At 36.9% G+C, this 22,156-nt stretch overlaps 3 protein-coding genes across 4 annotated transcripts; 2 read left to right on the top strand and 1 right to left on the bottom strand.

The window, feature by feature from the left end:
• Positions 1 to 226: 226 nt before the first annotated feature.
• On the bottom strand, positions 227 to 12,438 carry LOC123773141 (outer dense fiber protein 2). 2 transcript variants are annotated; one of them, XM_045766650.2, is made up of 10 exons: positions 12,308 to 12,438; positions 11,234 to 11,377; positions 10,945 to 11,016; positions 9,056 to 9,154; positions 8,039 to 8,146; positions 6,459 to 6,644; positions 4,152 to 4,307; positions 3,835 to 3,984; positions 2,517 to 3,530; positions 227 to 1,472 (listed from the first exon to the last, which is right to left on the bottom strand). In XM_045766650.2, the coding sequence occupies exons 2-10, from the start codon at positions 11,375 to 11,377 to the stop codon at positions 732 to 734; spliced, it is 2,670 nt and encodes an 889-aa protein (XP_045622606.2). In that variant the 5' UTR covers positions 12,308 to 12,438; the 3' UTR covers positions 227 to 731. The 2 variants fall into 2 exon arrangements, with proteins under 2 accessions (XP_045622606.2, XP_045622607.2); XM_045766651.2 differs by lacking the exon at positions 12,308 to 12,438 and having other exon boundaries at positions 10,945 to 11,012; positions 11,234 to 11,369.
• A 763-nt stretch (positions 12,439 to 13,201) lies between these two features.
• LSm3 (U6 snRNA-associated Sm-like protein LSm3) lies at positions 13,202 to 20,878 on the top strand. Its single transcript, XM_045766653.2, has 3 exons — positions 13,202 to 13,350; positions 19,332 to 19,534; positions 20,456 to 20,878. Exons 2-3 carry the CDS (start codon positions 19,340 to 19,342, stop codon positions 20,573 to 20,575), a joined length of 315 nt encoding a protein of 104 aa, XP_045622609.2. The 5' UTR covers positions 13,202 to 13,350; positions 19,332 to 19,339; the 3' UTR covers positions 20,576 to 20,878.
• On the top strand, positions 14,979 to 15,359 carry LOC123773051 (chromatin accessibility complex protein 1). The gene has a single exon (XM_045766550.2). The coding sequence runs from the start codon at positions 14,979 to 14,981 to the stop codon at positions 15,357 to 15,359; it is 381 nt and encodes a 126-aa protein (XP_045622506.2).
• Positions 20,879 to 22,156: the final 1,278 nt, after the last annotated feature.

The raw sequence follows: 22,156 nt of genomic DNA, 5'->3' as shown, positions 1-22,156 counted from the left end.
AGATACTGTCATGCAAAATGCATTCTATGATGGCAAATTTGTATTCTGGGACTCCCGTCACTTAAATGGTCCTTTTGGGGTCGGCCTAGGCACAAACACATGCATACTATACATATCGGTATGTTCTTATTTACATACATTACTGAATATAATCGGAAGGGTTCTTCTCTATACTGTATTTCTTATGTCGTTTTTATCTGGATGTTGACATATTAACTCTCCAAGAGGTAATTTTTAACACTTTAATGGGTCTTATTGTATTCTTTAGCCCATTAACATTTCCTTCCAAAGTGAAGAATATAAAAAAATATCTGCCCTAGAATCACTGATCTAACAGTTTCGGTCATATATAAACACCATATATATGTGTAACTTTATATGTATGAACATTATTTATGTACATGGCAGTGATGATGATATAGAGTAATCACAAATACAGTAGTGATGATGATATACAGTAATGTAGTCCATATGTATAATGAATTAGACTACATGTACGTATTGCAGGAATATCCTATGGAACTCAAATTCTATTATTCTTGTAACACATGATGGCCTGCAAGTCAATTTTGATGGAAAAACAAAATTTAAAACATATTTCTTGCTTACCTTTGCATTGATTGATAATTCTCTCTTCCCATCAGACAACTTATCATTATATTCCATTTATTAAAAACTGGAGGCACAGGTTCCAAAAGCCAATACAGTATAAGGTTCTAACTTACACTTTCTCACATATCCTTCACACTAGAGCTACCCGGGTCAGGAGCATTTGGAAGGTTAAGATCAACACCAGAAAACATACTGTGATAAGTGGAAGTAATGGTGGTCAGCTGCCTTTGAAGGGTAGAGTTTCTTAACTGAAGTTGATCTACTTGCTCCTCAAGCTTACGGATATGATTTCTGTGGGATTTTTCATTAAGGTCCTTTTCAGTACGCAATGCAGAGAGCTGTGCCTGATAGCGTGTAGCTAAAGCCTGTGCCTCCAAATATTGCTTATGTGATGAGCTCTCTCTCTCATTAAGCTGGGCTTGAATGCGATCAGATTCTTGATTTTGTTGAATTTTATAACGGTCTATAAGGGAAGACAAACTAGCACACTCGCGGATTCTCTCCTCCAGTTGAGTAGATGTGTGCTCTAATATTGTATCTTTGGTAGTTAATTGTTCCTGCAAGTGACTCGCCTCCCTAGATGCATCTTCCAGTTGGTGCTGCAAAGAGGAAATGCTGTCCTGAAGATTTTTAATTTCTTTCTCTCTCCTGGCACTCTGCTCACGTTCTTCCTTGAGTTTAGATTCTTTCTTGCTTAACTTCTCTCCCAACAATCTGAGTTGATCCTGTAATGCTTGTTTTTCTCCCTGTGCTTGCTGAAACAACTCTCTTGTGTCCAACAGTCTTTTTTCAGTCTCATGCAATGTCTTTGGGAGACCTTGTAGTACATCCAACTGTTCTGTTATCTGAGATGCACCCAACTGAAAAATGGAAAACAGTACAGTGCATGTAAATGATTGCCATTAAAAAAAAAATCTTATTAATATGAGATAATAAGTGAGTTTTGAGAGGAATTAATCAAGTAGCTTAAAATCTAGTAGCTACTCAATCTAGTCCAGACTTATAGACAGAGGTTTCATTCATAAACATTTCCAAACCCTTCCTAAGCACCACAGGTGATTGCTAGAAGTGGGCCTTCACTAACCATTGGCCTGCCTGTCCACCTATTCATGAGGCTTATTCATGTAGTTCATGAGTAAAGTTTCTGTAGGTCATTACACACAGAAATCACAATAGCGTGATGCATCAAATGAACAAATCCACAAGGGCCGTGATGAGGATTCAAACCTGCGTCCGAGAGCATCCCAGACGCTGCCTTAATCGACTGAGCTACGACATGATACAAGTTGGCGGACTGGTATATAAAACAGCCTATTGACATAGCTCGAGTGCATGGGGGAATTGTGTAAAAATCCCTGGTTTGTGTCTCGGAGAGGCTGCAGGATCCAAGTAAATTCAGTAGAATTTCTGGTTGCAATTCTTATACCATGTCGTAGCTCAGTCGATTAAAGCAGCGTCCGGGATGCTCTCGGACGCAGGTTCGAATCCTCGTCACAGCCCTTGTGGATTTGTTCTTCTGTAGGTCATTACAACTAAGAATGAATATTCTGTATCTCTACATCAAGATGACCCTGTAAAGACATTTGGAAGATTTCCTGTAGTGCTGGAGCTAGAATGTCAACATACCTAAATGTTAATGATTCTATATAATGGGCTCAGTGGATCTTACCTCAGGGAGCAACTAAGTTGGATACCTTGAAATATAGTTGCTAAATGCTTTCACTGAAGAATTTTAAAATCAGCCATAATTTTTGGCTCAAACTTAATTATTTAAAATTTCAAGTCTATACGATGAAGTGTTCTTGATACATCTTAATTTGAAAACTTAAAAGCAAAACAAGAAAAATACTGTATGACCAACCCTTAAAGTATTCTAACGGGGAATATCTGACCATTTTACTTACCCTTGATTCAAGCTGAGAGTACTGGTGATGAAGTTCCCTATTTTGCTGCTCAAAATCCTTACACTGATTTTGTAATGACTCAATTTTTTTGTTCTTGCCTTTCAATTTTCTTTGAAGGTCTTCATAATCTTTCTTCAGTTTATCAATGCTCTCCTTTTCTTGTGTCTGTTCCTGCTGGAAACTTTCCTTCCATTCATTTAAACACTTACCAATTGTTTCTTTTATAACAGAAACTGTATTTTCTATTTCGTCTCGACTCAAACTTGAGCTTTCTAATCTCTTCACTAAATTTTCTAAAGATTCACTGTACCTCTCAAGTCCTACCATTACTATACCTGAAATAGTCTCACTATCGCTTTTGGGTAATTTTGCTGAACTGGTGGATGGGTCAAGTTTCTCAGGGCTGCTAGGTAACCTGCTAGTCTCATTGGGCCTTGCAACATTGCTATCTTTTTCATGTTCTTTGTCATTAAACTTTTTGGGCTCGTCTGCTTCTTTTTGTTTGTCAGTTTCAGATTTTTCTTGTCTTTGTTTGCCAGTTTCTTCAAATACAGTTTCACCTGCATTTTCTCTTTCTCCTGATCTCTGTCTTTCAACTTCTTCTTTATTATTATTATCACTTTCTCTGTCTCCATTTACTCTGGCTTCTCTTCTCACATCTCTGGCTTCATGTGGTTTACTGATTTCCATTGCATTGGAGTTTGCTGATACACTTGTACTCTGTGCTTCCATTAACTTAGTTGTTAGTTCCTGAATCTGCATAGCATAAATTTTCTCAGAATTAAGTAGCTTCTTTTGGAGTTCTCCAAGCTGATCCTTGTATCCCTGAATGGCTCGGTCATACATATCCCGGGTCTCTGTCAGGCGCCTCATCCACTCCTCCTCTAGTGTTGCAGTGTCTATGCTCCGGGCACCTGAATTCTGATTTCTCAAGGATTCATGAAGAACAGCATTTTCCTTCATAGTCTGTAAATGTGTCTCACACTCCAAGATATATTCATCTTTCCTCAGAATCTAATAAGGATAAAATAAAAGGTTAGAAAGAATGATTAGATGTAGGTGAAATAAAACAATTATAGTACAGCATATATGAATACATGTATCATGTTTCACTGCTAAAACCATTAAGTAAACGACTTTGTCTTTATGTACCCAAAAAAATATACAAGGAAAACAAGAAATGTAGACTGGATATGACCTTATAATATGACAAATACAATGTCACTACACTACAAGACATCTTTAATTCTGTTGTTACTTTAAACATATTTTTCTTAATAAAAAACTAATAACACTTCACTGCATTATGCACACATACCTCTCCTCTCAGTACTTCAAGCTCGTTATGAAGCCTTGCCATAACTCTTGGAGCACATTCAGCATCCTCTCGATCTGAGCCGTTCCAAATTTCTTCCTGCTCACCTGACACTCCTATTAGGCTCTTTAGCTTCTGGTTTTCTGACTCGACCTGTTGCATTATTAATATAATATACATTCATTATCTAATATATTAGCTGAAACAAGAGAGATTTAACCAGAATTGTCTTAAATTAGCTGAAACAAGAGAGATTTAACCAAAATTGTCTTAAAGAATAATATCTGACATGACTGAATTCTTGTTTTTTTTAAACATACCTTTAAGACATACTGAAGCAAATCATCATATTTCTTTTTTAGGGAAAGCATAACATATTGTTCTCTACTTCCTATTTCTTTTTCAGGCCCTGCACTGTCTCCACTTCCTTTCTGAGTGGTTTCCTCTCGCTTTAGGCGTTGTCGTAATCGATTAATCTGGAACACACACGCCTTATTTTGTAGATATTGCTACATATTTGCACTACCGATCCAAAATATTTACATTAACACAAGAACCATCATATTTAGTGCCTCGATGAGGACAGGCCGCAGGGACTGATCCTCAGGACCACCTCAAGATAACATGAAGGACAAGTGTCCTCATTTCTCAGGGGGTAGGGGGGGGGGGGCAGTTTTTGTGGCTCACCCAGAAATTGGTATTTCATTACATTTAACACTAGTTTTTTTAATAAGGATCTCTCTAGTTGGATTTTGAACTGGTGAAAAAACCAGTGTTGAATGTAATGAAATGCCATTCAACAACAGGACGCTGTTCGACTTTCAAAAACCCCATGTCCGAAACTCAGCCCAAGACATATTACCAAAGATAGCAGCCAATGCAGCAAACTTACGAACGTCGTGGACACGAGGATAGACCACAGGCTGGCTGGTTCGAATAACACTGCGGACGACTTGGGAGATCCGAACCCTGGAACAGGGAAGAGGGGAAACTCGGTCAGGCCAAAGTGTGTCCCCGGCCACCAGCGCCGTGGCGCCCAGGTAACGGCAGAGAGCCGCAACCGGACACAAGACATCATGCACCCCCAGCCAGACCAAGCATCATCAACCCAAGGACCCCTCCAGAAAGCAGCAGTCTCATTCTTTGCCAGAAAAGAATGAGACGTCTGCAAACGAAAAAACCTACCACCAGGACCAAAAGAGCAGAAACCCCTGCACTGCAGGGAAGCATGAAGCTGCCCGACCCGACCCCTAGAGGCCAATGCCGATAAAAAAATGAGCCTTCACCAAACAATCCTGAACCAATGGGGTCACCATAAACCGAGGAGAAGAGGTGAAAGGAGAACACCCAGTCCAACAACCAGGATGGCTCAGGCAGAGCATGAGAAGGCCGGAGGTGAAACAATGCACGAGACAGCTTGAAGAATGCGACAGAAGTAACATCAATGCCGAACGCAAGCTGTAGCAGCTCCTCCAGCACTGCACCATATGTGACGACAGTATTTGGCATAAGATGATGGTCCTGGAACAACCACGAAAGAAAGGACAAGACAACCCTATTAGAGAGAGAAGCAAGCCTATGAAGGGATTAGAAATAATGGATTGACCGCCAGGAAACTTCATACTGCCGGCGAGACGAAGCACGCAGGTGGGACATCATCAACAAAACCACCTTCTCATAATACAAGTGGTGATAGACCCGCGTTAGAAAGACCAGATGCGAAGACTTGAGGAGAAGATCGAACCAGCCATGTAACGGACTGGCCTGTTCTGCTGAAAGAGGCGGAGCCACAGGAAGACCCCCAGGTTCGGACACCGAGCAAGCAGCACCTGAAACCAAGGCTTGGCCGGCCACCAAGGAGTCAGAAGGACTACTCTCCCTTGGTAAGTCTCCGAGCTAGGACCTGGAACAACAGCAGAACTGGGGGAAAGAAGTACAGGTAACCCCACCTCGACCAGTCCTGCCTGAAGGCATCGACCCCGATGGCCTCACAGTTGGGGAAGGGCACCACAAATACTGAGAGATGCCTCGACCATGCTGATGCAAAAAGGTCCCCCTCCTGTATGCCTGTAGGCCTGTACGTCCAACAGGGCCACCTGAATGAGTCGGCGAGCCCGGATAGCTCCAGGGAGCCGAAGGGGCACCCCCCTCCCCCAGAAATGCCTTACCATCTTCCAGTTCTTCATTGCAAATTTTAATTTTACAAACTAAATTCTATGATTTCATAGTTTATATTGTATTACTTTCATGGTAACTGTATGATTTCCAATTATTTATTTTATGTAAAGTAATTGGAGAATGTGAATGGCTGCATGTTGACTTCAAGCTTCAAGTATTTATGAATGATAGTAAAAGGAAGAAAAGAAAATTTCATAATTGAGCTATGTATCCCCTTTGTGGCAAATTTTACAATAATTTTAACATGATAATATTGGTAGGGGGGAAAGGCATTTTGGAAGATTACAATGATTCATATTAACACAAATAAACAGAGTTGTTAATGCCTCACACCTCTCACAATGGCATATACTCTTAACAAGCTTCTGCCTCTTCATCATACAGAACCTCCATCAACCCTTCAACTTAAACTTTATTTAACACATTCTGCATTTAAAAGAAAATGTTACCTTTCTCATGAGCCTTTTATTTTCTTCCATCATCGCTGCGCTACTCTGAGTGAGCTCACGCAAATGTCTGAGTTCTTGTCGAAGGTTTTCTTCCTCTCTGGAATGTTTTGCTGACTTCCTGTCAGCTGCAACCTCAGTTTGTTTACTAGGATCAGCATGAGCATGTTTTTCCCTCTTGCTGATTCTCTAAAAAAATAAAATTCTCAGTATAGTTTTCATAATTTAGAACACATTTTCATCCTAATACATAGTAGCCCATAGAACTAGGAATAAACTCTCTGTTCTATGGAACACTTCAATGTGAGTTGAAAATGAGACCATTCCCTAGGTAGTAATCTAGCTGTGCTATATAATTAGATAATGAGTTAGTCATTTGTTTCATAATTACCAGTGTCATAGAGAAACCCTCATACAGGACCATTTCAGGTAAGTCTGGAGGTGATGGGAGATGTCCAGTAGAGTTTACCTCGGACACACCAATCACAATTTAAATCCTTCTTTGATCAATGACTTCCTTCTCCACTTCAGTTTCTCTTGTTTAGAGACAGAAAGCATGGGCTTTAGTTCTCTTTTGTGACTCCATTACAAAGAAGGTGGAAGATATTCTCACATGAAGATCTTAAGATTCTCCTCCAATTTTACCCAGTTGCTTTGATTTTTAATTACATGGCATATATTAGAGATGATGAAGGGTATTTATTTAAATGGATGTTCAGCCAGCCTGTCCTCCTAGGGTTTTCCAACGTCAAGAAAATGGTCAATTTAAAGTGTCCTCTCCTAACCTATCAGAGGGCCCAAAACAGAAAACGGAACAGTACGTCACTTTTGCGAGCCGCTTCCATTTTCTAGTATGTACAACTATTTTTTGCCTTAGTAACACATACGAGCGAAAAGCAACATTTTTTGTAGGAGGACAGGTTGATTCAGTAGAGTACAGAGTGCTGACAATGATATACAGAAACACCAAGATGATATCGGACTTGATTGAGAGAACATTCTGCTTACAAGGACTGCATTAAATCTTTGATACAACCATTACAGGCAAAATGTTATTTTCAACTAAACCAACTCTCAACTTGCAGTTTGTAAACGAAGGCAAGACACTACATACAAAATTCACTCATGAATAACAGAGAAGTGCCTGGATTGGACAAAATAGAACACCCAATCTTCTAGATGGGTGTTCTATTGCCCATCTCCTCCTATAGTGAGGAAATGGGCAAGAAAGGGAATAGGGGTCGAGGACAACTGGTGAGCAAGATGGGTAACAATAACTGTAAGGACTACAAGGGAGTGAGAAAGATTGCAAGGTGGTCTGGGAATGCTTAACTCCACCACTACCCAACTGTATTATGCTTAGAAACTCACATAATTATATTTAAATTATTTTAGGTAAAATTACATATCAAGGAATATCTTTGAATGTAGCTCTACTATATTTTACTAACCACTTTGTTACTCTGTGTCCTCAAAGTCAATTAATGCAAATTACTGTAAAGCTGAGCACAAGTTCAATGACTTCTAAATGATGACAGGATTGTTAATCTTCTTGATGCTTCATAAATTAAGATTATATTTACCTCTCTCTTGTTCCTTGGATTTACCACCTCCTCCTTACTCCATTTTTTTACAGTGTTGCACATATCCTTTGATAAGTGATCACCATGACGCACTTTCCTGAAGGCTTCCTATAGAAAAGTAATTGCATTAATCATAAAAATATGGTATGCGTGTTAAAATATATTCTAGTTGTAGAGCAAAAACAAATTTGAGTGTCTCGGAGCTCTTCCTCCTCCATGTCCTTGTCTACAATACACACACACAGTCTTATTGTACTTGTGTGCATTCTGGGACGCTTCCACAGTCTCTTGTTCAGCCATTTTTGGTGCCATCTCTGAATAATAAGTATAAAGGTAATATTTAGGCTAATACTATAGTCCAAAAGCCAGTTTCATGTATAATCCATGCAATAATTTGTGAAGAATGAAAAAATATTTAATACTAGAATTTATGCAAATTTAATGTATGCCCCTCTGTATTACAAAATATTTAACCCAAATTACTATAGGAAAATGGTGTCTCATTTGGCACAAAAATATGACACTCCTAGTAATTGGGTGGATGCATAAAACCACTCTAACTCTTTCATTGTGATCCACAGCTATGGTTACATAGCTTAACAAACATTCTTGGATCATATCTGGATGGGGTTCTGGAAGTTCTTCAACTCCCAAGCCTAGGGCAAGGCTTGATCTGTGAAAGCTTGGTCCAACAGGCTGTTGGTTGAAGTGACCCGCAGGCCCACATATCCACTATAGCCCAGTTGGTCTGGCACTTCTTGCAGAAAACTGTCCAGTTTTTCTTGAAGACTTCCACTTTTGTTCTGGCAATATTTCTTATACTTACTGGGAGGGTAATGAACAACCGTAAGCTCTGATGTACAGTGTTGTCAGTCAGTTGTATGTACTGTACAGTGTACATACAACTGATTTTCATGTTTACTCAAAACTGTATTTTTGCCATTTTCATTGACCCTATCTTGCATGAGTCAATGCATAAATACAAAAATTAAGCAATACTCAATGGTTTTACTGTACCTTTAAAATTCTAGCATCATTGTATAGATGTTGCAATGAATTCTGAGTGTGCTGACCAGTATCATCCGACTCCCAGTTTAATTGGCTTCTATCCATTTTCTGCAAAACATTAAAATTATTTTTTAAGAAAATCAATATTTACTAAGGTGGTCTCTACACAGAAAGAGCTTAAGGTGAAACAAATTAGTAGGTAGCTTGTACGAAGATTAAATGCAAGAGTGGAAAATAGTGCAGCATTTTCGTCAAATGATTCCCTGGGAGCCAGGGTTTTCTGGTGACTGCCTGGCTTGCGAACTGTTTGTTTATGCAGTCTGCAGGCCTGCATTACTATCATGACCAGGCTGATCCAGTAGTGACAGTTGAGGCTTGTTAAACTCCTTTTTGAGAGCTGTAACATTTCTTTCAGCAATATTTCATACATTTCCTGGTAGGAAGTTGAAAAGCTATGGACTTCTAATGTTCACACTATTTTCTCTGTGCATATGGCATCCCTACTTTTCATTTTATTTATAGAGCACTTAGGGGATAGAGGGGGAAGGTGGTGAAGAAGAAGAAGGGAAAATGGTGAAGAAAAGGGGTAATTGGTGAAGAAGAGGAGTAATTGGTGAAGAAGAAGGGGAAAATGGTGAAGAAAAGGGAAGTTGGTGATGGGAAGGGAAGATGGTGTTGATGGTTATGGATGGGTACCCAGTGGTGCCTGGGTAGTGAGAAGATGGCTACACTGAAAAGGATGGTTATGTATTGAATAGATAGTTACAGTGTTAAAAGTTGTGTATGGTGATGGTTATAGTGATGATTATATGTAGTGAATATAGAAACTAATGATAGTTGTGTGTTGTACAGATGGTCACAGCGATGAAGACAGTGTACAGTGATGGTGTGGTCTCTGTCACCTGACCAACACTGGGTACCCCTTCTAGTCAAAATATACTGTATATTATCAACTGCCATGATGCCTATTAATTCCCTATATATATGTACAATAGTAAGACATATGCTACAAACTGGCAATTTAGTTTCTTAGCACCATCTCCAAAACTTCAGTTACGTTTGATATTAGTGCAACTGGTCTGTAGTTGTTCCACTACTTTATAAATGTACTGTTTTTGTGATACATGATTAAAACACATGCAGTACAACCAGTTAGGACTGAGATCATATTATCGTATATGTGATTAATCTCTGATTAATGGAGATTTGCTCATCTTTACCCCGCCTGTATGGGAAAGAAATTAATATGTTTTGATAGAGTTTTAACAGATAAGCTTTAAAAAAGTAAATCTATAACAATTAAAATATACTGCAGGTTAGCCTAAAAGATATCCCTGGTGGCACCCTGATCCCCCTCCCTCCCTCCCTTCCAGGTTGTTGGGTGGGTGTTATATCTGCTTTAGAACTGACAGTTCAGACCCCAGCATGCAGTGAGCTACTTTCCCCCTCCCCATAAATGATTTGGGGAGGTGGAGCAAACAAACTAACCCTAGTTTTGAGAGAATTTGTTCATTAATTTACGAAGCTGGGGGAGTTTACTAGGTGGGTTTTGAGGCTTTAGTCTCTTTTTGAATCCAGCAGTGGTTTGTTTTGACTTGCTGATTTTCTGGTTGCCTTCCTCAGTGAGATGACAAAATGTCACCATTTCCTGCCCCTCTGTGAAGGGACCAGGTTTTGGTTCTGGTCCCCAGTAAGCCTACATTGGACTCCATGGCTGATGCATCTAATAAAATGGAACCATCTTAGTGTTCAGCTTTAGGGAGCCACAAGGGGCTCCCCCCTCCCCCACCCAAAACAAACAAAAATTCACAGAAAAAATCAAATGAAGTAATACAAAAAGTGAAATAAACAATGGTTCTTTGTATCTTTTTTTAAAATGCAGGAAATACTGTACTTACATAGGGTTGTCCAGTGTGCGTCAACAGCTCTGGGTTTGAGTGAGACCTGCTTCTGCACAGTGAATCATCTTCCTTGTGATGCAATAAAAAGCCTTGAATAAACATTTCTTGAAATCTCATGATCAATAAATAGTTTGTATAAATGTTTTACTGTATTGTACTCTAATATAAATTGTACTGCATGCCCATCTGCAGCTATAAATGTTGTTAACCAATAGTATTTAAAAGCTCCCAGGAAAATGTCATGAATAGTTTTTTTTACAGCTTAAAAAAAAAAAGCATACTATACCTTATATGGTTTAGTGGTAAGACATGGAGCAGGAATCCAGGGTCGTGGATGGAGGTGAGATGGACAAGAGCAAAGCTTAGATTCAGGACGTCTCAAAGTCTTTAAGAACAATTTATACTGATGAAGCTTTCTGCTCTGTAACATCTAAAAAAAAAAAAAAAAATGCAGGTTACTTTAAATGTGTTAAGCATTCTTGTAGTTATGATACAGGACATTATATTTTGCCTTGACAATTTTGATTCTTACCCTGCAAGTATGTAGTAGGACCCATCATTATTATAGTTCAAAATCAAATCAAAATCAAAATGAAAATGTTTATTCAGGTAGTCCCCGTGGTGCACATTGGTAAGACACTCGCCTGGCGTTCCGCGAGCGCTATGTCATGGGTTCGTATCCTGGCCGGGGAGGATTTATTGGGCGCAATTCCTTAACAGTAGCCTCTGTTTAACGCAACAGTAAAATGTGTACTTGGTTGTAACAACGATTCTTCACGGCGGGGATCGTATTCCAGGGACTTGCCCGAAACGCTACGCGTACTAGTGGCTGTACAAGAATGTAACAACTTTTGTATATATCTTAAAAAAAAAAAAAACAGGTAAAAGTACATACATAGATGGGTCACAATTATACTACTTTTGAATGAAAAAGCAATATAAAAGATTTAGGAGTAATCATGTCGAAAGACCTTACTTTTAATTAATGAAGATTTGTCTATACAAACCTTATGAATGCCTAAATGAAAAAAAAAATAAAACGTGGCCCCAACGTGAGGCCGGACCTCTGGGGACTCCTCACGGTTTTTTACTACGGCTTTCTAGTTTAATATTTTCCTGTCATCCATTCGCAGTCTTCGTCCTGATGGGGGGGGGGGGTCTTTCTAACTACTTATTTATCTTGTTTATTAGTTTAGTTCATTTATTATGCACCCCATACCCATCTTGTGGGCGGTAGTGGAAAGGGTTACAGAGGCACATAATGGGCTCAGGGACTCAACCCAACAATTAATTTAGCTAAGCAAGTTACAATCTTGATGAGCTAGTTACAACATTCAGTATTAAGTCGTCACATCCGTACAATTCCTTGCCGTTGCCTGTTTGTTGCGTGTTGGGCGACCTGTTGTTGTTGTGACGGCTCCTGGCCCCGGGGCCGCTCGCACCCAACACTTGCATTGGGTTTTCTTTTAAAGTTGATGGGTAACTCCCTTAACTTTTTTCACCATTCAATTATCAAATAATATTTTAGTGTATGCTTAGTTCAGTTACGCATAGAAAATGAAAATAATATTTTAATGACTAGCTATATTATTTTAGTTTCCTATTCCCTGGAGACAATAGGACACTAAATCGTTTAAAGACCCCCGCTAAATTGTTTAACAACCAGGTACCCACTCTACATGTATTAACAAATGTTAATCTTCTTGTTTGAGGAGCTGTTCACTTGAGACAGTTAAGCAAGTCCCAGCTGTGTCTGGGTACAAGTGACAGGATGAACAACCCAGCGGGTTTTCTTCATATTTCTTCCTATTGTATATGCTATGGCGGAATGTCCACTCACAGGATGGGTGGCGTTGCCCAATAAACTCGCCCCAAGGAGTAAAATTAATAATTAATTTATCAGTGTAATCACCTCTATCACAATCTTGATGAGCTAGTTACAAAATGAAATACACATTGTCACATCAATAATGGGCTAGAGACCGACCCCAAGTACCGCCTAAGGTCACATAATTTTTTTTTTGAGATATATACAAGAGTTGTTACATTCTTGTACATTCATTCTTGTCATTCAATTTGTTGAGCCTAGCTCCTGGGCCCAGCGCTCTAAAACAACGAACATATTTACATACACTACTCATGCAATATCACGCATCTCAACTACAAATTAATATTATGGAAAGGGGTAGTATTTCACACAGCATTAGCCAATAGAAGGAAGATAAACATTTATATTAATGGTCCTCAAGAAGTTACTAGGGTCTCCGGCTATGCGGAATGGGTCTTGAGTGCTGATTGGAGGAGCAGCGTGAGTGACAGAGCTTCATTGTGATTGGCGTAGGGACGGTGCTGTTTGTTTGAGACACGCGGTGTTTGTCTCCAGCTCTTAATTCTTTAGCAAAGGTAAGCCTGTTAAAATGGCTGAATTTATATATTGCAAGACAATGATAGGGTGGCTGTGGTGCATTGATAGGACCTAGACAATTTTAGCAGCCGCATTGCTAATGTGGAACTGGTAAGGCCAGTTTAAGCTCGAACTGCTAGATTAAGGACCTGCCCGAAACGCTGCGCGTACTAGTGGCTTTACAAGAATGTAAATACTGTACTATCCAATGTATTCTCACAAACCCAATGTACCTTCTTATATATATATAAATAAATAAATAAATAAATAAACTGTATCTGGTGCTACCCACTCCCACAATACTGTGTATGCCTAAGACATGCAACTTCACCATTTTTATCACTGCTGTCTGCTTATATCATAGTTATGTTGAACGCAAATTTTGCTACAATGTCCCTATTAATAGTCCTCAAATTATGCTACAATGTATTTGTTGATAATTTCACACGACTTGATAATGGTCCAGGACGGACCGAAACGTCGTCGTTTCTTCATCTCCTGATGTGTGGTTTGGTCACTAAAATTATATATTTTTAATAAGGTTTTATTGTTCTGGATATCATCTGGCTGTTTTGTACTGTACAGTACTTGTATATAGATAGTATCTACAACCTTCATCAATTACTCTCAACTTTTTCATGAATGTTTGTTTTTTACATTTATAGTTATTAGTTTACACAAATTTACAATAAATTATATACATTAGAGAAAGTCATAATAACATAACATGAAATTTGTTATAAACTATATACAGTACTCACAAATTTGGTTTTGATTTAAAAGCTACATTTGTCATTTCAAAATTTTTACATTGTCAAATTCAGAATAGAAAACTATTTCTGTAATGACTTATGCAAGTTACAATAATGGCTGAACTAAACAGGTGTACATCAATCTAAATCAAACTTCACATTTCTGCTTAAAGTGAATGACATTTAGCTTACAATTTGAAACGTGATATATATTGGAAAAATATAGTATCGTGTGTCTATGCAGACTACAAATATTTTGAGGGGCAGAACTCTGCATCTGAAATCTTCTTCAAATACTGCAATTTCGATACATTTAAATGTTCCAAAGACTCGAGGAACATTTGTCAAAGAATCATATTTGCTAATTTGGCAATTTGAAAATTCTGTAAAGTAGGCGCTTGCTTAATACAGTGAAAATGAGAAAAACTAAAAAATGAAGACTAAGGAAAGAAAAAAATAGAGAAAGATAACATTATTGATTGAAAAGGTGGCGAGGCAGTGGTGAAAATTGGAAAGGTACTCGTTTGGACTCCAACCGTGAGTTTAACCAAAGAAAACAACCATCAGTTCAGAAAATTGGTACTGTACTTTTAGCACTGTATAAGGTGCAGAGGAATATTGTAATTAGAAGCTTTGTTTGATATCTAATTATTAATTTATTTGTAATTTATAATGATTTGAATATTAAAAATCATTGTAATCATGTGTAAATATTAAAACTGTTTAGTTTTATTTGATACTTAACATTACTGTAGAATGCCATTTCTGCTTCTTAAAAACAAATACTATAAAATAATCTTCAAAGATTAAAGGTTAAGGTTCAGTGGTTAGATCGGTAACTTTTGTTCAATTATTACTTCAGGTTGGAAGCAGAAATGGCATCTTCCCCATCAAAGTCTCCTCTAGTGAAGACACCGGGAAAACCAGGCCGTCCAAGTAGTACTCCCACTGACCTGATCCTTCCCACCCAGCGTGTCAAAATGATCATGAAGAGTTGTCCTGATGTTGAGACAGTACCCCAGGAGACGCTTCACCTCATCACTAAGGCCACAGAACTCTTTATTCAATACTTAGCTGAAGAAGCTTATAAACAAGCAGGCATTAAAGAAATAATCAATTATGATCATCTTTCAAGTGCTGTTCACACCATAGAGCACCTTGAGTTTTTAAGAGAAACAATTCCTAAGAAAATTACTTGGGCTGAAGCACAAAAACTAATTGAAGAAAATAAAAATAAATTTGAAGGATTTTTTTAAGGAAACACTTTTGAACTTTCGTCATAAAATATGATGGTGAACTATGTGAGCTTCATACAAAAACTGCTGCCATTTGGTGGCGGTGGAGGAAAAGCAAGCCCATGCAGTAGATCTAACCCAACATAAATAATTAGTTCCTGTTCAAGAACATGGTCACATTATAAATGTTATAATAACATTAAACATGAATTATTTTGTATTATTTGAAATGTAAATGATAAACAAGAAACAACACATCATTGAAAGCTTCTTAATTTGTTTTTCTTTGCTAGTAAAATGTGTGCAATTCCTTGGGAATATTTTTATTATATTTTGGTATTAAAAATATATTAAATTTTTTTTTTAATACAGCATTTCTATTAAAAAATCTGGAATACAGTACTGTATATGAAAGGAGTACACTCCTTTCTTATAAATATACTCAAAGAAAAGTACAGTATGGAGGTTTGAAACAGAACTGCCATGACAAAGAGTTAATATTGTCTATTTAATTTTCTCTCCATACCCAAGTGGTAGTTGACTTTAGCATATATTTTGGTTTGCTTAAAATAATAATAGTAATACTCTATAATTCATTGTGTCGGAGGACAGGTAGCCAGTGTATTTATACATGTTAAGCTTGTATGGAGGTTGACTAATTGACCCTCTCCAAGATGCAACCTCAAAACAAGCTGACTAACTCCTGGGTACCTATTTACTGCTAGGTAAACAGGTGCATTAGGTGATAGGAAACATGCTTAACCACTTCTGTCCTGCCTGGGATTCTAAGCTGGAATTCTCGATTGTGAGTTGAGAATGAAACCGATTGTACTACTGGGACCCTAATGTGATGATTATGTAGTTTATTATGTAATTGAAAAAAAGTGCTCATGCATCCTAATTAACTTGTGACTACAACAAAACAGTCATAATTTATATTTTCAAATTAAAAAAAATTTGTTTCAAGAGATGTCTTGCATGGTAAGGACTTTATATTTTCCCAAATATAATAATTAAATTTATTATAGGTATTTGCTCTTATTGAGTTTATATTTGTATTTATTTTTTTAACTAGCATTCATGTGGCACAGTTTATTGTAATAAACACCTTTAGGGATATCACTGCTATTTATTAGACAAGCTTTTGTACATGTTAAATATAAAACAATTTACTAATACTATACAGTCTTATTTTTGGTCCAATTAAAGTTTTGCAGTTGATGCCTAAGATGAACACTAATTAGTAGTGTTAAGTTGTGTATTAATAATTTATAAGTATATGAAATACAAACTATATTTTGTTTCATTGCCTTTATCACCTGCAAATGAATGGTCTAAAAGATTGTCCAAAAAATATTGCATATGCATTATAATTGTCAGGTATTGCTACATACATGAGTCATTTTCATGCTGGTGATAAATCCTGCTGCATTTAACTTGCCGTAAGTTATTTTTTATATCTAACCATGTCAAAAAATATTATTTTGTTGGATTAATAATATATATATATATATAATATATTATATATACTGTATTATATATATATATTATATATATATTATATATATATTATGTATATATGTATATGTATGTATGTATATATATATACATATATAATGTTGTACCTAGTAGCCGGAATGCAGTTCTTGGCCTATTATGCGAGGCCCGATTTGCCTAATAAGCCAAGTTTTCTGGAGTTTCAATATTTTTCTAATTTTTTCTTATGAAATGATAAAGCTATTTATTTCATTATGTATGAGCTAATTTTTTTAAATTGGAGTTAAAACTAACGTAGATATATGACTGAAACTAACCAACCCTACCTAACCTAACAAAACTAAATCAATAATTCATGTTCTTAACATAATATAATAATAATATTTAAAATACCTGTAAATCAATATGAAACAATTTATTGAAAATAAAGAAAATCACTTGGCCTATTATGCAAATCAGGCCTTGCATAGTAGGCCAAGTACTGCATTCTGGCTACTAGGTACTACATATACATGTGTGTGTGTGTATATATGTACGCCAGATGCGTAGTGCTCCTGGCAGTATGGGTTCGAGTCACTTCTGGGGTGTGAGTTTTCGGTTGCATATATGCCTGGGGACCATTCAGGCTTGTTTGCATTTGTGTTTCTCACGTGTTGCCCCAAAGAATGAGGTGATTTGATAAAATACTATGCCCAAGATTACTATCAGAGCGCCGTCGGGATGGTGGGGTAAATAGCTTCGGCTACCATCATCTTTTAAACGGTCGTGATGGTCGAGTAGTGAAGGTGTCCTGTACGCCAGATGCATAGTGCTCCTGGCAGTATGGGTTCGAGTCATTTCTGGGGTGTGAGTTTTCGGTTTATATATATATATACACACACACACACACACACACACACACACATATACACATACATACACTGTATAATGTAAGTACAGTACCTAAGTGTGGTTACAAGGATGAGAGCTACGCTCGTGGTGTCCCGTCTGCCCAATACTATTTGTCATATAACGCTTTGAGCTTTGAAACTACTCACAGTTTTGGCCTCCAATACCTTCTCACTTACTACATCCGTCTCGTCTTACTACATCCTTCTCACATTCGTCTACCAGTCTGTTTGCAAAAGAAAACCGTCTAATATATTTTTTGGCACCTTTGTTTCCTCAGGTGTAGTGTACTGTATGCTTCAAACATACTTATAAGGCAAGCACACTTGACCACTAAACTTGATAAAAATGTGCATTTTGTAGGACTATTTTTGGCATCACTGTTTTTCTTTTCTTTATTCTTTATATAAATGTTAACAAGTTAAATTAATAATATGTATACTGTACCTTGGAAATGTAATGCTTATAATTTATTGGTCAACTTAACAATTGGTGTTATAGAGCATCTTATAAATTCACTCCAACATGTTGACCAGACCACACACTAGAAGGTGAAGGGACGACGACGTTTGTGTCCATCCTGGACCATTCTCAAGTCAATTGTTTATACTTTAGCCACGTTATTGTGACTCATCGCCTGCTCACTCCAACATCTTCACTGGAAATGTAGACATTGCACTCTATTAAGAGTACAAAATCACTAACAGTTCCAGCACAAAGTTTTATTATAAACCTGAGAATAATGTGTGAAATGCAGGGTGACAAGTTGTCAAGGGTAAACATGTACCAGGACGGTATGACTAGTGGAGTACAGTAGATGCAAGGTACCAAGTACGGCTGCTAGGAGATTTGCCGACTCCTGGGTGTAGTATTTGAATGTTCATGCTTCAAGATAACTAATTTATGCAAAATTTATGACCAGATGAATTGAATTTGTGTCATCGATATACAGAGCAAAAGGTAGCCAACTACAGTGTGTAAATGAATGTAATCAAGATTGAACATGTTAAAAAATCTATGTTAGGCTAGTTTTTCTAGTGGAAAGTGTAACTAAACAAGGGTAAGTTGCATTATTTAAGAAATAAAAGTTGAAATAATCATTAAGGTATATTTACTTGATTTTGCTATTTCTATATATCAAGTGTTACCCTACAGTATTTGTGGACAATATGTTTTACAACCTACCATCCCTTTTAATATCGGTAGCTATTGGCTACTGATAGAGGTTAATTAGTGCCATGTTTTCAGTGAGACACAAATCTGCCAATCATTTTACATTCAGATTCCCAATTTCTGCTGGGAACACACACACACACAAAGGAACATTGCCCAATTGTCCTACCCTGCCCACACGTCACCATCTTTACTTTTTATAAGCAGCTGCTCTTGTGCATCTATTAAATTTGATGAAGACTTTGTAGGCAAGATGTGTTTAATAGTCTATTCTAAACTTTTCTGCACTTTGTGCACTATATAACTAAACTCGGGTGAACATAAAATTCATTGGAAGCACCTATGTTCTAGAAAATATACTTGAAGTTTAGTTTACTTTTCAAGTTTAAGGTGATTTATAAGTTAAAGTTTTTATAAGTGGCTGAAATTTTTTAGGTGGAAAAATGGCTGATGATGTGGAACCAACAATTGGTACAATAGCTGTGGAAGAGCCTCTGGATCTCATCCGTTTGTCACTGGATGAAAGAATTTATGTAAAGATGCGTAATGAAAGAGAACTTAGGGGTCGCCTCCATGCTTATGATCAACATCTAAACATGATTTTAGGGGATGTAGAAGAGACCGTGACTTCTGTGGAGGTATGTAAAAATGATTTTTAACCAGTTTTTTAAATTGAGAATGCATGCTTCCAATATTATATTGCATAAATTATGTAAATGTTCTAACATTACTTAGCCATTTCTACTCTCCCTATTTTGTTGAGGTGAAAAGGCCTGTTTTCAAAGGTAAGGTATTAAGAGGAATTAATAAAAAAAATTTAGGCGTCACCGAATGTGTCTCAGCCTCTTTTGTAAAGTTAAAACTTTAGAATGGAAATTGAAACTGGGAATACGGACTATTCTCTAACTAAGGTGCAGTAGACCTCAGTTGTAAGAATATTTTACTGTATTTGGAGTTGCATTTGAGACTTTACTAGTAAATTAAATGATCAGAAGAGAATGAGTATTTGGCCCAAGGACTGTTGGAGATCAGGCGTCTTCTCTTCCCAGTGATCTATGCAATATCATTTTTCCAATTGCATTTGACACTGCTCACGTCTCCTCTTCTTACCACTCCTCCACAGTACACAACAAACTTCAACATCAGAAGAGAATGCATGTGGGACATACATGGTAAATTAAATGATTAGAAGGGAATGCCTGTGGGACATACATTTAACCTTCAGGAATTGTTTGATGTATCAGTGTGTCAAAATGTGAATAAATATTATTACGGCAGTCAACAATGACTAAAAAGGCAGATTATTTTGCGGTAATTGTTGCATTGGCTAAATGTATCATAATTTTGGAAATTTCAAAATCTTAAGTAATTGCATATTTTGCTAAGGATTATCCAAAATGTGTTACAGGCTCATAGAGTAGGTTTTGAATTGTATACATTGTACTGTCTTGATTAGGATATTTGAGTGATGCGTCTTTCCAAAATTCAGAAATACAATAGAGGATTTGCTGCATTTTGTGAAGTTTAAAGAAATTTGATAATGCAAACTTCATTTACAGGTAGATGATGAAACTTTTGAGGAAGTTTACAAAACAACACGGCGAAACATCCCAATGCTCTTTGTACGAGGAGATGGAGTTATTCTTGTTGCGCCTCCCATGAGAGGTGGTGGAATGTAGGGTACAGGCTTTGTGATTAACAGATTTCAAGATTTCATTTCATTAAAGCTGGAACATATTTGATTTTTCTTGTGTTCCAACTTTCAATTAAGATACTTATTTTGTCAAAATACTTAGATCAGTCCTGCACTTGTACAGGTATTTGGTTTATTTACATGCAGACAAGTAATCAAATAATAAATTTATTTGAATGACAATTCCAAAAGTTTATTATAAATTTGTTAATCTTAATTGGTTAGTGACGGTGGTTAATATTGGAATAAACTTAAGATTTACTATATTGTAATAAATATAGCAATCTGAGTTTTGTTTATTCATCCCATAGAGATTTTTGAGTAACTTTGCCATAGAGTTTACTACATCTGTACAAACAATTCTTGTTTGCTAAATTTTACTCTTCAGTTTAACTGGAACTGGAATAAAATGTCCAAGTTTAATTCATAATATATATTTATAAAAGTAAAAATTTCAGGCTAGCAGTTTGCAAAATGTATAAGCCAATCCCAAGAAAATAGTGCAAGATTTGTAATAAGAAAGAGTTTATAAAATATAAGAGCATGCAGAATTGTGTATGGGTATATCGGACATGTCTAGAGAGATTTACCGACCAAGTGGCTTATATGGTGGAAAGTGCTCTACTTAGGAAAGATATACTGTATTGACAAATAACTTTGCAAGTGATCTGGTCAGCAAATTACATTATTATATTTGTATATATTAGAATCCTTGTTCCTAATAGATAATGCCCATCCTATAAGGGCATGACATGAAAAAATGAAATTCCCTGACATTTAAAATGTCAAAGCAACCTTAAACACATGCAAAAGGCAAAATACTGCTTAGGCTATCATAAGGGTGAAACACATGGCATTACTTTCACTAGAAAATATTGCAGAAAATTGCAAGCAGAAAAGGAATTTGCCCTCAGCGACCACACAAGGGAAGACACTGGAAAAAGGCAAAGAATAAAGCATTGAAAGCTGGGGTAGTGAAGAGCATGACAAAAACCACAGTGGTTTTTATAGGACTGGGCTGCAGGGATATTAAGCCCCAAAATCATCACCAAATTTTCACACAACTTTCCATTCACATCCGAGCAGGTTTTTATATACATAATATATAGATATTACATCTGTGACGGTAAAAAAAACATGCTTTTTCTAAAAACTGTGTTTTTCATGTGAGGGAAATCTTCAAAACCTCTTTACCAATTGCTTTGAAATTTTGACACAACGTTACATTCGAATAGGCGCGTCTTTTTATGTATCTACTATATACATGCCTCACCTGTGACTGGAAAAAACATGCTTTTTTTGAAAAACAGCGCCATATGTAGGATGTAAGAGCAACACATGCTGTAATCTCCGAAAGTTCTTCACCGATTGTTTTGAAATTTTGACACAACATTGCATTCGAATAGGTGCATCTTTTTATATACCTACTATATAGATGCCATCCCTATGACAGGTAAAAACATGCGTTTTTGAAAAACAGCGCCATCTGTTGCACATAAAAGCAACATGCATGCTATACTAAATGTTACGAATTCCATTTCAATGTTTCCAATTGCATTGATAAATT

The sequence above is a fragment of the Procambarus clarkii genome, chromosome 81 (genome assembly GCF_040958095.1).
Source record: "Procambarus clarkii isolate CNS0578487 chromosome 81, FALCON_Pclarkii_2.0, whole genome shotgun sequence".
In the NCBI taxonomy this organism is placed as follows: domain Eukaryota; kingdom Metazoa; phylum Arthropoda; class Malacostraca; order Decapoda; family Cambaridae; genus Procambarus; species Procambarus clarkii.
The sequence above is the reverse complement of the archived record's forward strand: the minus strand, read 5'-3'. Positions and strand labels throughout refer to the sequence as shown.

Excerpts from the sequence above, each read along its gene's own strand:
- LOC123773141 (XM_045766650.2), bottom strand. The coding sequence starts at position 11,377 with ATGTTACAGAGCAGAAAGCTTCATCAGTATAAATTGTTCTTAAAGACT. Across the intron at positions 3,985-4,151 it reads TGCTTCAGTATGTCTTAAAG|GTCGAGTCAGAAAACCAGAA; the intron begins GTATGTTTAAAA and ends ATAATGCAACAG. Across the intron at positions 1,473-2,516 it reads ACTCTCAGCTTGAATCAAGG|TTGGGTGCATCTCAGATAAC; the intron begins GTAAGTAAAATG and ends TCCATTTTTCAG.
- LOC123773051 (XM_045766550.2), top strand. The coding sequence starts at position 14,979 with ATGGCATCTTCCCCATCAAAGTCTCCTCTAGTGAAGACACCGGGAAAA.
- LSm3 (XM_045766653.2), top strand. The coding sequence starts at position 19,340 with ATGGCTGATGATGTGGAACCAACAATTGGTACAATAGCTGTGGAAGAG. Across the intron at positions 19,535-20,455 it reads AGACCGTGACTTCTGTGGAG|GTAGATGATGAAACTTTTGA; the intron begins GTATGTAAAAAT and ends CTTCATTTACAG.